General features: G+C 33.1%; 1 protein-coding gene across 3 annotated transcripts in view; it reads left to right on the top strand.

The window, feature by feature from the left end:
* Window positions 1–11,252: 11,252 nt before the first annotated feature.
* The window catches only part of SLC7A11 (solute carrier family 7 member 11), a 75,759-nt gene continuing 69,405 nt past the window's right edge, over window positions 11,253–17,606 (top strand). Inside the window, exons 1-3 of one of the 3 annotated variants that reach the window (XM_032412860.1) lie at window positions 11,253–11,331; window positions 11,813–12,081; window positions 15,631–15,757. In XM_032412860.1, coding sequence (XP_032268751.1) covers window positions 12,036–12,081; window positions 15,631–15,757 — 173 coding nt within the window. In that variant the 5' untranslated portion in view covers window positions 11,253–11,331; window positions 11,813–12,035. Of the gene's footprint in view, window positions 11,332–11,358; window positions 12,082–15,630; window positions 15,758–17,606 lie in introns of those variants that run through there. The other 2 variants (XM_032412859.1, XM_032412858.1) reach the window with 2 other exon arrangements.

The following is a 17,606-nucleotide window of genomic DNA, read 5'->3' as shown; positions in this document are numbered from 1 at the left end:
CTTTTCTGTGCATAGTCTGATTAAATCCTATATTTAATTGTTTTTCTTTTCTTATAGATTTGCACATATCTTTATATATTCTGGACTTTAAGTCCTTCTCTTGGGGGGAATGTAAATATCTTTCAGATATGGCCTATTTCTATGTTTATGAAGATTTTTACAGAAAAATTTCAGCTCACTGTGGTAAATTTATTAATACTTTTTAAAGTTTTTTTGTATTTTTATAATTACACAAATGTTCCCATCTCAACAGTGGTAATAATTTCTATGATGACAAATAAAACAGGGTAATAATATAGAGAATATCAAGCATCAAGTATGGGGGCTACTATTCTATATCTGGAGGTCAAATAGGGCCTTTATTATAAGGTGACATTAGAGCAGAGAACTTATTAAATGAGGAAGCAAGCCATATAGATGTATTTGCTGTGTAAGAAATCTTTCACTATCTGGTGATACAAAATTTACTCCTATACATTCTCGTAAAATATTTTTTAATTTGCTTTTCATTATTTAAAGCTTTATCTGTCTAAAATATTTGTGCGTGCGTGCACGTGTGCGCGCGCGCGCGTGTGTTGTGTGAGGTAGGGGTATAATTTCAACTTTTTCTGCACAGGTGTCTTTTCTTACACTGTGCATTAAACAGACCACTCTGTCTCCACTGTTCTGTATTGCTACCTGTCAAATACCAATACTCTCAATATAATTAAGTCTTTTTAATAAGCTCTCTGTTCTCTTCCAGTAGTCTGTTTTTGTACCAATATCCCATGAATTTAATTACCGTGTTTTTGTAATAAGTCATGATTTCCAGTTGGTTGAATCCTCTTATTACTAGTTTTTTTAACGTGTCCTGGATATTCCTGGCTTTTCATCATAACATAAATTTGAGGATGAGCTATCTAGTTTCATAAAATGTTAAGTTTTGATTTTAGTTTGGTATCAGTTCACTTAGTGAGAACTGACATCTTTAAAATAGAGTTTTGTCATCCAAGAAGAAGGTATATATCTGTTTAATAAATCTTCTTGTAAGTCTTTCAGTAAAGACTATAATTTTTTTCTAAAATTTGAACTTATCTTTAGGTAATCTGCATCTTTTTAAAAATCATTAATGATACTCTTTTTTTAGAAGGGGTAACTTGGCATTTCACTTTTGATTGTTTACTAGATGGAAATAATACATATTTCCATATATTAGCTTATTTAATTCTCTGCCACAGACCCATCACTTAGCAAATTTCAATTAATGATACTTTTTAAAGGATTATATTTTATAATTGTTTATTTTATGTTTAGAAATGTAATCTTTTTATATAATGATCTTATATCCAGCAATCTTACTGAAAATTCTTATTACTTTTAATATATTTATTGGTAGGTTCTATTGGGCTTTCTATTTAGGTAGTAATATCATCTGTGAATAACAAGGATTTTTAAAAAATAATTCTTATACTTTTAATTTCTTTTTCTGGCCTTTTTGTGTTGGTTAGGAATTCCAGTAAAATATTGAATAGCATATGTGTGTGTATATTTTACTATATATGCATATATAAAAATAATATATATAAAAATATGAAATTTATAATTTTTAGCATCCACTAATTACATAATTTAAAATTTGCACTGATTTTTCTATTGTTAAACTAACTTTATATTATTGAGATCACATGATTTGATTATTATGAACTATTTAATACATGATTGATTATAGTTAATTAATATTTAATGATTTATGTTAGTACTAACATGCATTTATCTGTGTTTCAAGTAAAACTGGACCCTCATTTTCCTTGTTTTTACTGTCTTTCTAATTTTTGATATCAAGATTACACTAACTTAATAAAGACAGTTGAGATTTTTTTCTCTCTTGCTGCTTTGGGTAACAGTTTGCTTAAGACAGAAAGTATGTGTTATTTGAATGTAGATTTTCCTATAAAATTACCTCTATGTTTTTTGTTCATTTGTTATATATGATTTTTTAAACTGCTGATAAGTTTCTAACTATTAAAGAATTCAAAATTTCTATTCTTGAGTCATTTTGGTGATAGAGATTTTTCTAGAAAATTGTCTGTTTAATGTGATTTTTTTCAAATGAATTGGCTTGAATTTGTACCACTTTATTATAGTTTTTAAGCCTGTATTTTGTTGATAGTTATGACCCCTATATTTCTTTTACAAAGATTTGCTTTTACCTTATTTGTTTATACCTTAATCCATCCTGCCGAAAGTATGCTTAACTTGTCAGCTTTTCGTAGAATCATATGTTGTTTCTTTTGTTTGTTATTATCATCATTTATGCCAATTTCTATTATTGCCTTATTATGCTCTTTTTTCTACATTTTTTGAGCTTCCTCCATTGTTCTTTGTTAAAAGTATTGTTGTTGTTGTTAAAATAAGTGTTCATTCACAGTGATTAAATATCAAATAGCACTAAAAAAAGGTATATAGTGAAAAGTTCTTTCCTACTTTGACCCCATCTGCTCAATTTCCATGTGGAGATTTTATGCAGTCATATTTATGCAGACACCCACACAATGAATGTTCTTCCTTTGTTACTTAATAGCGTATATATTTTAGAAATCTACGTATATTGACATTAAGAAATTTGAAGGTTTGGGTTTTTTTAAAATAGCTGGCTAGTATTCTATTGTTTATTTGGATAATTATTTAACCATTCCAGTTTGGATGGGCATTGATGTTTTGAAACATTTGCTACCACAAACTATGATGCAATGTTAATATTTTACTGCATTTAACTTATGTCTCTTTAAACATATTTTTGCTGAACTACTTGGAAATAAATTGCATACATCGTGATACCTTACCCATATATATTTTATATACATCTGTGAAGGAAAATGAATGATATTCTCCCATGTAATCACAATTTCATTGTCATACTTAAGAAAATTAACAAAAATTCCATATATTATCCAAAACACAATTCTTATTCAAATTTCCTCAGTTGTCCCAAATATATTTTTTATATACTTTTTTAAAAATCTAAGGTCCAATCAAGTTTCACAGACTGCCTTAGGTTGTAATATCGCTTTAATTTCTTCTAATATAGAACAGTCCCCCTCCTCCCTTGTCTTGTATCACCCTGAATTTTTTTTAAAAATCATAGGCTACTTGTTAAATAAATAGTCTCTCATTATGGATGTTTCTAATTTTTTTGCCCATCACTGAATTCAAATTAAATATTTTGGGCAAGAATTCTACATAGGTAATATTGGATTATCAGTATTGGTTACATCAATAGGCACTATTGCTGGTATTTACTTTGATCACTTAATTAAGGTAGTGACAGTGATATCTCTATGTTGTAAAAAGTCTGTTTTCTTTGAAAATTATAAATATTTTTTGGAGAGATAATTCAGGCTTATATAAATATTCTCTTTTTCAACAGGCTTTCACCCAGTGGTTTTGACACTCATAATGATTGTTATCTGAATCAATTATTGCATTGGATTACAAAATAATTTATTTTCTAATTCTTCACTCCTTTTACATATAATAGCTGTGATTCTTTAAAGGACAATTTTCCCTTTTTTCTTCTCTCCCTTCTCTCTTTCTCTCCTAGGGAAACTATACTCATCATTTTTTAAAATGATTTAAAAATTATTTTAAAAAATATTTTTCTTTGCAATCATTATCTTTCATGATGCTCAAATTATTCCAAGTTTGGACAATAAGAGCTGCTTCAAGAAAGCTTCTCTTCTTGACCAGCTCTACTTATTATTAAGCACATCCTTGATTTATGGAATTGCCTTTCTTTCAATATGAGTAAGCTTGATCATTTTTTCATATGTATGAAAGGCATTTATATTTCCTTTTCTGTAAAGAATTTATTAATATCCTTTGCTAATTTTCTATTTGGTTGATATCTTTTTTTCCCTATTGATTTGTATAAAATTGTTAAATTTAAAGAGACTAGATCTTTGCCTGTAATATTAAATATATCATCCCCATTTTCATTTTTGACTATGGTTTTTTGCCACATGGATTTTAAAATTTGTATTCTCTTAATATTATGATTTTTTTAATAGCTTCTGGATTTTGTGTCACTTAGATAAACTTTCTGCACTCTTAGATTCTACAAGAATTCTACTATATTTTGTCATAGGACTTCTGTGATTTCATTTTTACATTGACACCCTGGGTCTATTAGGATTTTGTTTCTTTTGTGTGGTGTGTAGGACTGATTCAACTTTATGTTTTTCTAAATGGTTATCTAGCTTTCCTCACTTCATTATTGAATAGTTCATATTTTCCTCTCTAGTTTGAGATGATGCTTTTATCATTTGATAAAGTTCTGAATGTATTTAGGTCAATTCCTGGGTTTTGTATTCTATACTATTACTCTGTTTTTAAAATACTGATGCCTCAAAGTTTGAACTACTGAAGAATTATAATACATCTTGATAGTTTAGTATTCCCTCAATGATCTTATTTTTCAGGATTAAGAAACAGCATTCTCATATAAATGCAGAATCACTTTTTCTAGTTAAACAAATTTTTGGCATTTTCATTTGGATTGTGTTCTATTTACAAATTAATTTTAAAAATTGACAGCTTTATATTAGTCTTCCTATCCAAGAACATAACATATCTTTTCATTTGCTCAAGCTGATTTTTTAAGTATAGGCTTTGCCAATTCTTGTTAATTTCATTTTAGTGTTAAATTTATTATTGTTATTATAAATGACATAAGTACTTTCATTATTTCATTTAATTGTTTTTGTATATAAACATATATATATCCAGTATATGAAATCTACTGCTTTTCTATTCATTTATTTTTGTTCGTTACCTTAAAATACTTTGATTATGGTAAGAAATTTTCATTGTTCTTGTTAAATGTTTTGTTTTTTCCAGGTAATTATAAAATAGTGAGAATTTTTGCCTTCACTTCTTCATTTTTTTAATGCTTAAGTACTTTTTCTTATCTAATTGCAGTGGCTAGTACCAAATAGATAACATTAAATGATAATGGTGACAGTGAATTCCTTTTTCTTATTCCTGACATTAAGAGGAATGTTTCTAGTGTTCCCAAATACCAAAGAGCTTGCGCAAGGCGGTGCATCCCTTTCCAACTGTTTTATCCCAGTTCACCTCAGGGGAAAGTCTTAGTAATTGCAATACAATAGCCTGACAGTGGCTATTAGTATTCTACTTGCCACTAGTGTTGGGGTCCTTACTCCTGTTTGACAGGTGAGTGAGTAAACTACAAATCTCTTTCTTAGAGTTTGCATTCTAGACTACTTTCAATATCAACCATCTTCAGTCAGATTCTCCAGATAAATACTGTGAGATGAAGAATCACATCCAAGTGATCCACTAAAGAATGCTTTAATGAATACTGGTAAGAGTATACAGAAAGCAGGTCAGGGAGGATAAAGAAAACAAAGATACAATTTCAGGTAAAGTCCCAGCCTCTTCCTACAGGAAGAATTCTTAAGTCTCTTAAATAACTCCTCTAAGAAATGAATTATTTAGTTCGTGAAAATTGAGTAGGTCTCACATGTAAAACAAATGGGGCCAAATTTTTGTTTATTTGTTGTCATTGTTTTGTCTTTTTTGAGTCAAGCATATCCTTGATTACCACTTTAAATTGTTATTCAATTTTTCAATTTTTCTATTTATTCAATTTTTCTATTTCTTCTAGTGCCACTTCAAATTCTAATATTTGTTTTCCAGAAATATGTCCATTTACACTAGGTTTTCATATTATTTGCCATATAGTTATTATATTCCTTTATTATTTAAAAAAAAACTGTCTAGCTCTCTAAGGTATTTTCTCTTTTTCATTCCAGATATAATTAATTTCCTAATTTTTCCTTGTTCACTTTTGTCACACTTTTATCTATATTAGTTTTTACAAATAATTAAAATTTGCTTGTGGGAATATTTTCTATTGTCTTTTTGTTTTTACTTTCCTGACTCCTGGAATTATCTTTTGTCTTCTTTGAATATAGTCTTTTTCTCCCAAATTTTGTGTTGGATATTTGGCTTATTTGCCCTAAATTTTTCTCATTTTTAATTTTTAAATTAAAAAAAAAAAATTCTAGTATAGTTAACAAACAGTGTTGTATTAGTTGCAGGTATACACTATGGTGATCCAACAATTCTATACATTACCCAGTGCTCATCCTGAGAAGTGTACTCTTGATCTCCTCACCTATTTTACCTATCCGCCCTTCCACTTCCCCTCTGGTAATCATCAGTTTGTTCTCTATAGTTAGGAGTCTGTTTTTTGGTTTATCTCTTTTTTATTTTGTTCCTTTGTTTTGTTTCTTAAATTCTGCATATGAGTGAAATCATGTGGTATTTGTCTTTCTTGGACTGACTTATTTCACTTAGCATTATACCCTCTAGATCCATCCATGTTGTGCAAGTGGCATAATTTCATTCTTTTTTATGGCTGAATAATATTCTATTATATATATTATACGCATTATATATATATACCACCATATATATGTATATATATTAATATATATATTAATATGCCCCCTCTTATTTATCCATAGACATTTGGGCTGCTTCCATAATTTGGCTATTGTAAATAATGCTGCAGTAAGCATAGAGGTGCATATATCTTTTTGAATTAGTGTTTTCATATTCTTTGACTGAATACCCAGTAGGGGAATTACTGGATCATATGTTAAGTGTAATTTTAATTTTCTGAGGAACCTTCATACTGTTTCCCACAGTGGCTGCACAAATTTGCATTTCCGCCAACAGTTTTGCATGAGGGTTTCTTATTTTTTGATTAATGTAACTTATAACTTTGGATTTTTTCTTTATTAATTTTTTACTGAGTCTCACAAATTTGAACATATACTTTCTTATTTAATTTTAAGTAATTTGTGTATTTTTCTCATGTTTCTTCTTTAATGTAAAGATACATTGATAATATAGTTTTAAATTTCCAGACATGCAAGGTTTATTTTTTTAGTTTTACAATTGTTATTTTTAATTTTGTTGCATTGTGATAAAAGTGTATAGTGTTGGTGTTAATTCTTCAGAATGTATTGGGGTTTCCTTTTATCATAGATATGGCTTCTTTTGTGAAAGCTTTATATATACTTTAAAATAATCTGTATTTTCTATTTGGTGGATAGGAAGTTCTCTATAGAGAACTAAGTTTGTTAATCATATTCTTCAGATTTTCTCATGTTTTGCTTATTTGTCTGCTTGATCTGTTTTTGAGAGGCTATCATAAATTTTCAACTGAAATGCTTATTTTTTAAAAATTGAATTTTAACATAGATACAGTAAAGTACAAAAATACAAGTGTACAGCCCAGTGAATTATCACAAAGTTGAAAGACTAATGTAATTACTATCCAGGTTGTTAAAAAGCACATTATTATGACCCTAGAACTACCTTTGTGTCCCCCCTCAATCACTAGAATCCAGTTATCTCCAAAGACAACCATCAGAGTTCTTACCCCATAGAGTCATTTGCTTGTTTTTAAATATGTTAATTAAATCATATAGTATTTTATTTTACATATATCTTGTAATATTATGTGAGAGTTATCCATAATGTTGTACATAGCTATTGTTCCTTTTTTACTGTCTTGTTGTATTTCACTGAATAAATACAACAATACATCTATCCATTCTACTGTTTATGGACATTTGTGTTATTTTTATTATTGGCCATTGTGAATAAAGCTACTCTGAATATTTTCATCTGTATCTTTTGGCACATGGATGTCCTGCATTTTTTGGTTTATATTCCTAGGAATGGAATTTATTGGTCAAAGTGTACATGTACATTTAAGTTTAGTAGATTTTACTAGTTGTGCCACACTCTTACCACTCCAGGTGTTGTCATCTTTCTCATGTGGGCCACTATGATGGTGGGAATTAATATCACATCGTGGTTTTAGTTTTAATTCTCCTAATGACCAATATGGTTTTGCAGTTTTTTAAAAAATGCATTGGCCATTTTATCAAGTGTCTATTCAGATTTCTTGTGGATTTTCTATTAGGTTGCCTCTCTTATCCCTATTGATTTATAGGAATTTATTATTTATTCTGGATATGAGATCTTTGTCAGTTGCAAATACTTCCTCTTATGGTTCACTTTTACAGTCTCTTAATCATGTCTTTTGATGAACTGAAATTCTTAATTTTAATGTATTTCAATATATCTTTCTTTTGTGATTAGTACTGTATGTCCCTTTTAAGAAATCCCTTCTTATACCTGTTGAAGAATATATTTTATGTTTTCTTCTAGATCAGCACTGACTATTAGAGATATAATGTGAGCCAGAAATTTGTGTCACATATATAATTTTATTTATTTGTTTGTTTATTTATTTATATATTAGGGAGAGAGGGAAAGAGAGAGAAAGAATGTGGGGGTGCGAGGGGCAGACGGAGAGAGAATCTTAAGCAGACTCCATGCCTAGTGCAAAGCCCAACACAGGGCTCGATTTCACAACCCTGAGATTGTGACCTGAGGTGAAATCAAGAGTTGGGACGCTTAATGGACTGAGCCACCCAGGTGCCCCATGTACCACATATATAATTTTAATTTTAAGTAGCCACTTAAAAAAATGGAATGAAATAGGTGAAATTAATATGAATAATGTAATTATTAACAAGAGTTTTTTGTTCTTTTTCTAAAAATAAGATTTCAAATTCTAGTGGCTGTTTTACATGTATAGCACATCCCAGTTGGCCTAGCGACGCTTCAGATGCTAATAATTACATGTATCTAATGACTATCATATATCATATATCAACCCATTTGAGAAGCTTTAATGATATGACATTTACATTTAGCTCTAGCACCCATGTTGCTGTTTTGTGTGTGTGGCGTGAGGTAGCATATCTAGCAAGGAAACTATGTCGCTTCTAGAATTGAAGGACGATCTTCAGGATCTAGAGCCAATCTGGGTTCCTTGGGAACGAAATCAGGAATTTGAAAGTGTCTGGCAATTTGAAAGTGTCTCTGATCTCTGCATATTCTCTTTTATTTCATGAGGATTTACTCAACATGGCAGAGCACATGGCCACCAGTCGTTCTGGGTCACATCTTTACAACTTCCAATAGTTGAGAAAAGATAAATCTCTTTCTATTTAGTAATGGCCTGGCTCAGGTCACATTCCTATACCTGGCAGCCAGGAAGAAGATTATTTTTGGCCAGATCATTACATGCCCATATATTTATAATCATGGGACAGAAATTATTACCAGAAAAGGGAAGCCATCACAGTATACCACATCTGGTTTCTTCTGTCAGATACTTTTAGAGAGCTGGGGTTATCCATTGTGCACAGAGAGCACTAGAAAAATATTTGTAAATAGCACTAATTTGACAGGAGTGCTTAAAATGAGGCCTGAGGCAGGAGGAATATAAATGCACTAGCTTAGAACTCATTTTTATGATAGATACACACATATTTGAAGACTATAAATTCTTAGTTTACAAGTTTAGGACTGTTGATTATAAGGGTTTGTTAACATTGAAGGTAACTCAACATTTTCTCTGTAACCTGAATTTTCTGCAAATCTGTGGGTGGTTGGAAGAGGTATGCTGTGCCTTGGTGACTATGCACAGCCTGGCAGAATTTTTGAATATGACTGACTCTCTTATATGATAATACAGTCCTTTTGGTCATTAGTCAAACTTCAAGTTTTCTTCAGAATACTACAAAGGAGGAAAATGTTATTTGATATTAAAAGAACATTTTTTCTTCTTTTAGAATTTATCTGACTTCCTGTCTGAGTGGGGTCACAGTCTCAATTTATTAGTTCTGTCATTTAGCACAAAATTTAAAATCAAAGTGTGGTTCCATGTGAGGTAAAGATGAAAAGTTATTCCCTGGGATGCCTAGTGTTCTACTTTTAACTCCTATTTCTTCAGCACTCATTAGTTCTCCTTTTGGGGAAACAGAGAACTCTCCCCTCACTTGTGTGAGGGGAAGGACAGGTAGGGAGAAGAGAAGTGAAGAAGAATCTTCCTTTAGCTTCCTTTTTTTTTTAGGAGTGTCAACAAGATTGAATGAAGGAAACCACCCATTTTTACTTTATGAAAGGCATTAACAACTGGGAAAACATATTTATTTTGGCTGTCTAAAAACCCTGACTTCAGATACCCAAAGCAAATTAGATAGGATTTAGGTGGATAATATAAAAAGGAAATGATTAAAGGCTCAATTATTTGGATGGAAGAGCATTGAGGTGGTAGAATTTTCTCAGGTGCCAAAATAACAGAAATGGTTCTAACCTTCTCTGTGCTACTTTCCTAGTGGCGGTTTCTTTCTTGCACCCTCCTGAACCTCCCACTCACCTCATCCCCACCTCTCACACACAAGTTTTTTGTTTGTTATTCTTGTTCAGACATTTAGAAGTGTATTTAATGGTGTTTGTAAGTGTAGCTTCAGGTAGCTTCACATAACGTTAAATTCTCACTGACTCTGAAACCATCTATAAACACAGCCAAAAGCAATATCTAGAATTCCTTTTCTTTTGGTATTTGTGTTATGGACACTAGATTAAGAAAGTTAGTAGGGTTTGAAAATGTTTTGCTTTTCTTACTGTTTAAAGTGAACATTTTAAGATTAGCTTATATTTCCAATTCATTTTAAATTTATAATCATGATATAACAGTAGATCATACACTTTAGAAAAAAAGCCATACATAATATCACACCTTCCAAAACTGTTATTCTTTGCATTCCTTTTCAAGTTTTTGCTGTATGCATAGTTTTATGTCATTGTAATCATTGCTTAATTTTGAAATTAATTTTTTTGGCAATTCAATGAAACAACATGCAAATGAAGAATATGTATCTTTTACTTAGTTTAGGAGATCACCCAGAGCTGATGAGAATCAGAAAATAGCTATTTTCTGTTTATTCCAGGTAGCAAGAAATCATTTTTATCTTTTAATGTTGAGTAAGTCTCACAATTGTTATGTGCATGACAGCGGCTACACAGAGTCATCCTAGCTTTGTAAATACTAGATTTACCTATATTACTCAGAGACCCAAAAAAAAAAAAAAACATAAAACTAAGCAGGAAACCTAAGAAATCTAAAAACTTTTTGTCATAAACAATGCAGCTTTGGGTTGTGTTCTATTATCAAAGCAGTTGCATGTGAAATGTTTTACGCGTAAGTTAAAAAAGAAACTCCCTACAAAGCAGTGATCATTTCCTGTTTCATTTTTCATTTTCTTTTCGCGTGAAGAGCTTTTGTCCCTCACTAGGAGTTGCTTTAAATCTCTGGGAAGGTCTGTTCCGAATTTACTGCTTCTGGATTGGTTAAGATCCCTTTTAAGTGTGTGCTTTGTTCTCTGAAAAGCTTAGGTCAGTTGAGCAACATGCTGCTAATTTTTTTTTTTTTTTTTTTTTTTTAAGAGCTGAGTAATGCTGGAGCCTTCTCATGTGGCTGATGCAAACCTGGAGAATTTGCATCATCATTAAGCTGGAATAAGTTGGTGTGACAGGCAGGAGCTTAAATACCAGCCCCTGAGGAAGCTGAGCTGGTCTGTAATCATAGGGCAGTAACAGCGGCTGCAGCGGCAGAGATAGTCCGAGGAGGCGGAGGAACGAGAGAGCACCATGAACACACAGGTGTTTCTGAGGGGTAATTAGATAGCTGTGGAGGAGAAAATACACCTTTGAGTTCTTACCTGTGAACACAATAGCACTGAGCGAGACAGTCTGAAAGCCAAGAGGAAGAGGTTTGGTCAGTCACACCAAGAGACACCAAAGTTGAAAGTTTGGGGTTTTTAATTTTTTTTTTTTCCTCTGTTTCATTTTTCCCGTGTGCCACTACAATGGTCAGAAAGCCTGTGGTGTCCACCATCTCCAGTGGAGGTTACCTGCAGGGGAATGTTAATGGGAAGCTGCCTGCCCTGGGTGGCAAGGAGCCACCTGGGCAGGAGAAAGTGGTGCTGAAGAAGAAAATCACTTTGCTGAGGGGCATCTCCATCATCATTGGCACCATCATTGGAGCAGGAATCTTCATCTCTCCCAAGGGCGTGCTCCAGAACACGGGCAGCGTGGGCATGTCTCTGGTTATCTGGACAGTCTGTGGGGTCCTGTCACTATTTGGTGAGTGCAGCTTCTTCTCTGGGGGTATGTCTGCGGCGCTGGGCAGTTTGCTGTCTGGGAAAGCAAAGGGTAATTTTTAAGGAGTGAATGAATGGCACAGGCTACACCAGATTTTCTGATTTTTGTTTAAGTGTGCGAACTACCCAAACACGGTGTTCACTCTTGGCAGGAACCTGAATTCCACCAAGTTGCTTCCTGCAGCCCGTACTCCCTTTTCCTGACTAAGACAGACTGTTTTCTGACTTTCCCTGTGGCCATGAGAGCAAAAGCTAACTGATGACCCAGTAAAGTACATGTGAACTTTCTGTACCAGGCAGTTTGCTTAGTTACGTCTGTTTGAGGCATCTTGGCAGCCAGCACGCTGAATGAAACACCTGTGAAGTGAAACCCGGCATGGCCTATTTAGGCACAGAACTGAGCAGTCAGCAGAAGCGTTACGGTGTTTTTATTGCCAAAACAAACCAGGCGGGATGGGGTGCAGTCTTTTTCTTTTTAACTTTTGAACTTCGCGTGCTTGTCAGTTCCTAATATTTTCTCAAAAGGCCTTGCCATGATACCGTGTGTGGTGGTACATAACTCGATTCCTGTGATAAGTGGGAATATTGCAAGGGTCTGAGCATATTTCAGTTTTTTTTTCAATCTTCCATCTCTCCCTAACACCTGTAAACTCTTGCAATATAAATAGGAAAACTGGAATTGGGTGTTAGCTTGCCGTGCTTGCCAGATCTGTTTCCTTCATTTATAGTTCACTTGGTCTTCAGGGACATGGATAACGTGTCCACCTGTCCACTGAGTCAGTCTGAACAGAACTACTAGTAGAAGCGTGATGATACAATTTTGCTTCAAAATCTACATCTCTTTTATTGATTTGATGTTAATAGCAAAGAGGTAATAAATGCCTTTCATGGGGTGGGCAGATTACTAGAAAGCTAACTGAGTTAGTTATAAAGGTGACAAAAACTGGTGGAGGGTCAAAAAAATTAAATTTTGCTTACACTATGCGGTAAGTGTCTAAGATATATTTGCTCTTTTGTGGCAACTAGTGTGTTTTAATTCTAAAAGGCTCTACTAACACAAAGCTTTGTCCTAACTCTAGGACTAAGTCTTAACTCTTGGTCCTACGCGTACCAATCCATTCATTCTTAAGGCCTTGTGATGTTTTAATGCATTCCTTTGGGTATTCATCTAGAGAACCCAAATTTCCATTAGTAGGAAGAAGGTATTTCAAGGAAAACTTGTTAAAAGAAAGCCTTAGTATAGAAAGATCTATAGAAGAATTATTTTTGGGTTTTTAAAAAGAGTTTGTGGTATTCTGTATGGTTCTGGCATGTACATTTATAGACAAAGAGAAACCTAATTGTTGCTCTTCTTAAATGACTTTGTGCACCCTCAGTCTTTAATCTTCTACAAATACTTGGTAAATTGAGACTACATCAATGTCTAGTAGGCAAAACCATAACCAATTTCCTGGACTTTTCGTACTTGTATACATGCAGCTCCCACTGTGTGATTTGATGTGTGTACACAATAAAAGTTTATTCAGATATAGTAAAATGGATTGGGCTGAGGACTGAACTAGTTAAAATGCTATCGTGCTATGAAAATATGGTTCTGTGTAAGTATATCAACTCAAGCAGACGCAGAGGGAAAAAAAATTAAAAGGACTAGCTAAGGTTACACTTGAGTTTATATTCTTTGATTACTAATCACAGGGAGCATGCTCCTGTATTAATCTACTTATCTGTATTTACATTTTATTTGTCATTTAAGTTCCTAGGAGCTTTTTGACAGGGTGCCTTCCTAACAGGAAGCAAAGCAAAATGTAAGGAAAACAAATCCTTTTTCTTAAAACTCTAGAACTCTGGGACGAAGGGTAAAGAATCTGTATATTTGGTTTACAATTTTTTTTTTTTTAAAAGCCAGGGTCAATACATGGATTTTTACATCCTGTTTTGAACTTTTTTCATCTGGGTAAAATGGTTATGGCGCTTGAGACTTTTAAATGAAAATCTCATTCCTCCAGAACTCAATTTAAACCTAGGGCAACCATCCTGGAGTTTCAGCAAAGCATACACAGGTCTGGGTATTGATTCTCTGGCAATAAATTCTGAGGTACTTGAGACTTTCCAATACCATTTTATATTGGAAGCTTTTATGTACAGACTCCCAACATGGCGACTGGTTTCCAACAGAGTGAATTGCAGCTAGTTACAATTAGTTACAAATAGGCAAGCTGTATTAGTGATCCCCAAATATCAATCTGCTTACCAGTTACTTTAAAATCATCTGTACAAATTTTAAAATAATAGATTTCTTTGGATCCCTCTATTGGAGATCTGGACTCACTTGGTAGAGAACAGGTGTGGGGTATGGCCTTAGAGTCTGTTCTTTGTGTGTATTTAAGTAAGAAATTTACTTCCAGGTGATTCTGATACAGAGCTAGGTTCAGGAATAGGATAAATGATACTAAGATTTCACTGAATATCCAAATTTTACTCCTCTTGGACAGTTCTGCCTGAGGCTTTTCTGATCAGTAATAATTTCCCACACTTTTAGTCTCTGAAGTAGCTCTGCCAAAAATTGTGTTACATTTGAGTACTTTGCAGTATGAATAGCATTTTTCACGTAGTATCAAGATGTATTTTTCATTTTCCTGATAGTTAATTGCTCAAATTAATAAGTATATTTCATGAGGCGTTCTCTTGTATCAGGCCCGGTACTGTCCTTGGTGCCCATTATCACATGTGTACACACAACTCTCTTATGAGGTGAGAACTGAGATCTCCATCTTACAAAGGAAGAAACGTAGGTTTGGGGAGGTTACATGACTTGCTCAGGTCCATGTGAATTGTATTGCTAAATGTTGAAATTGCTAACTGTTTAAAATTAATTTTACCTAATATACATAAGTTATAGCATCTCTTTTTAAACAGTATGTTATTTCAACTACCCAGAAGTGTGCACTTCAAAAAAATCCAAGAAAACCTTTTCTAGAAATAGAATATTGGAGTCAAAATTCATTTTGTTGACAGACCATGTCCTACAAATTAAATGAGGTCTTGCAAGGCCCAGAGTCTATACTTTTCTGAAGAACAAATAAACCTTGTTAATTTTGATGTGCAACAGAAATATCATTTATTATAAGGATTCTTAATATTATGAGGTCAATTTGAGATAATTCCTTGTCTTGGTGTGTAGTTCCTTTAAAAATAGGTTAGCATTATTGGCATCTATCTTCTCTTTTCCTCAGGTTTGAGATTAAAAATTCTTAATAATATGATACTACTTTAGAAGTTTGTCTTTACCATTTCAAGTAAGATTACATTGTTTGAATATAATGAACTAGCTCTCAAATATGAGGAAGTTATAAGGAGAATTTGGTGGCTTCTAACAATCAGATGACTGTTTCTTCTCCTGAAATGAGGACCTCATTCAGACCAAATGATGTAGTAACATCTCATGTAACATGAACATTATTGTATCAATTCTTCTATTGGATGACTTGGTAATATTTTAACTCTGTACCTTTTTATTATGTACATTTCACAGGAGCCTTGTCCTATGCTGAATTGGGAACAAGTATAAAGAAATCTGGTGGTCATTATACATATATTCTGGAAGTCTTTGGCCCATTACCAGCTTTTGTACGAGTCTGGGTAGAACTGCTCATAGTACGGTAAGAGCATAGATGAGAAAAATATTAAGGAAAAATAAATCCATTCATTACACCCTCTTTGAATCATCTTAATTATTTTTAATGGATTAGAACTATGCATGTCACGTGACTATGTTGTAAACAGTCTATTTCAGGGTTTGAAGTCTGTATGAAATACCTCTGTCAATTCATGTTTTTAACCCAGTTTTGTCACTCGTAGGACTTCTGTCCATGCCAGACTTTTAAAGTTACTGATTTTCTTTACTGTTCAATTATTCTCTGACATTTCTAGAAAATATGTTGACCTGAAAGGATACAAAGCATGAAAATCTACCTTGATAAATCATACCTTTTGACTGGCCAGACAAAATTAAGTGTTATGCTAGTAGTTGGGGTTTTTCTTCTTGTAGATTACATCGTCATTTAACTTTACTCAGTTGTCGTGACCAGGAAACTTCTGTGCCTAACAACTTAATGTGTCACTGAGTTTACTACTTTACAAAAAACAAAACAAAACAAAGCTCGAGTGACTCACTTCCTCTTGTTAGGCAAATCAGTGAACTATAGTTGTGGAAAAGAAAATTTTATTGCTCTAAGATATGTTCTCCTTTCTAATTGGCTTGGCTTAAAATCAAACCAAATAGTGCTAAGTCACTCTGAATAGCAAATTTCCTTTACCTTTGTGGGAAATCTGTGATGTCATATGAGAAGTGTAGAGTATCACAGTTCCTTAAGGCTCACTGCTACCATAAAATGTGACTTGCACATTCTGATTGCAGAGTTTAACAGAAATAACTGGAGAAACTTGCTCTTACTATAAACTTATCAGACATACGCAGCTGAGAGTTCCTGTGAGCTTTTATCCTAACATTTTTCTAACAAAGAGCTTAGAGTAGTATTTACTTCTGTAAGTCTGTTCTCATTTTAAACAATTCTGCATTATTTTAAACTTGTTATAATGAAATAATGAGAAAGAAGTATTTTGGTCCTTTTCTAAAATCTGGGATTTGCCTGGGATGTACCTTCTGATCTTTTTTGATTTATTTGAATATTACTCTTCACAGGTTAACCTAAATCCTGTCTTTTCCACAGTTCACTGCCTGTTCACCCTAGTTTATATTTCTTTTCTCTCTCAATTCTTCTGAAAAAATGCAGTCTCTCCTTATTTGACATTCAACACGATATCTTGTAGTCTTACTTAGTATTTCCAGGTGTCTATGTTCTGTTTCCCCTCTCAGAAATGCAGGCATTTTAAGTACATAAGACCAACTCTCACACTTTTTGAAACCATTATACTTCTTAATCAGTGTCCTGAGTATCACAGATAGTAAATTCTTTTTGAGCAGCAATATTAAATTCTTTTGAATAATTTAATTATTTTTGACTGAAAGTTTAAGGTTATAGTATTTTGAATACGACATTCTCAGCACTCAAATGAGGATACTACGTATTTAGAGTGCTGGCCTGTTAGGATGGTGGGAGCCTGATAGAGCCGCACTTGAATCCCTCTTCAGCTGTGTATTTGTCGCATGGCTTTGGCTGATTGCTTGGCATTATAATGAACATGATCACTCTTTTCACAGTAGCACAGATACAGTGCTCATTCACTTATTTATTCATTCCTTAAACAGCTACTGAGTGGCGAATGGTAAGTTAAAGAGATCTAAAGTGGAAGGAGCCACAATTCCTGTTCCCAAGTAGCACATAATTAAACATTAGTTAACTGCAAGAGAGCTGCTTCATGGTGTGTGTGTGTGTGTGTGTGTGTATGTGTACTGACAGAGGAAATTACCCAGATACATTCTAGAAGCTTTTTTTGAAGGGTTCATATACTCCTTTGTAATAAGGGACTCACATTGCTTGGCTGGTC

This window comes from Phoca vitulina, unplaced genomic scaffold (assembly GCF_004348235.1).
Source record: "Phoca vitulina isolate PV1807 unplaced genomic scaffold, GSC_HSeal_1.0 scaffold14, whole genome shotgun sequence".
NCBI classification, from domain to species: Eukaryota; Metazoa; Chordata; class Mammalia; order Carnivora; family Phocidae; genus Phoca; species Phoca vitulina.
The sequence above is the reverse complement of the archived record's forward strand: the minus strand, read 5'-3'. Positions and strand labels throughout refer to the sequence as shown.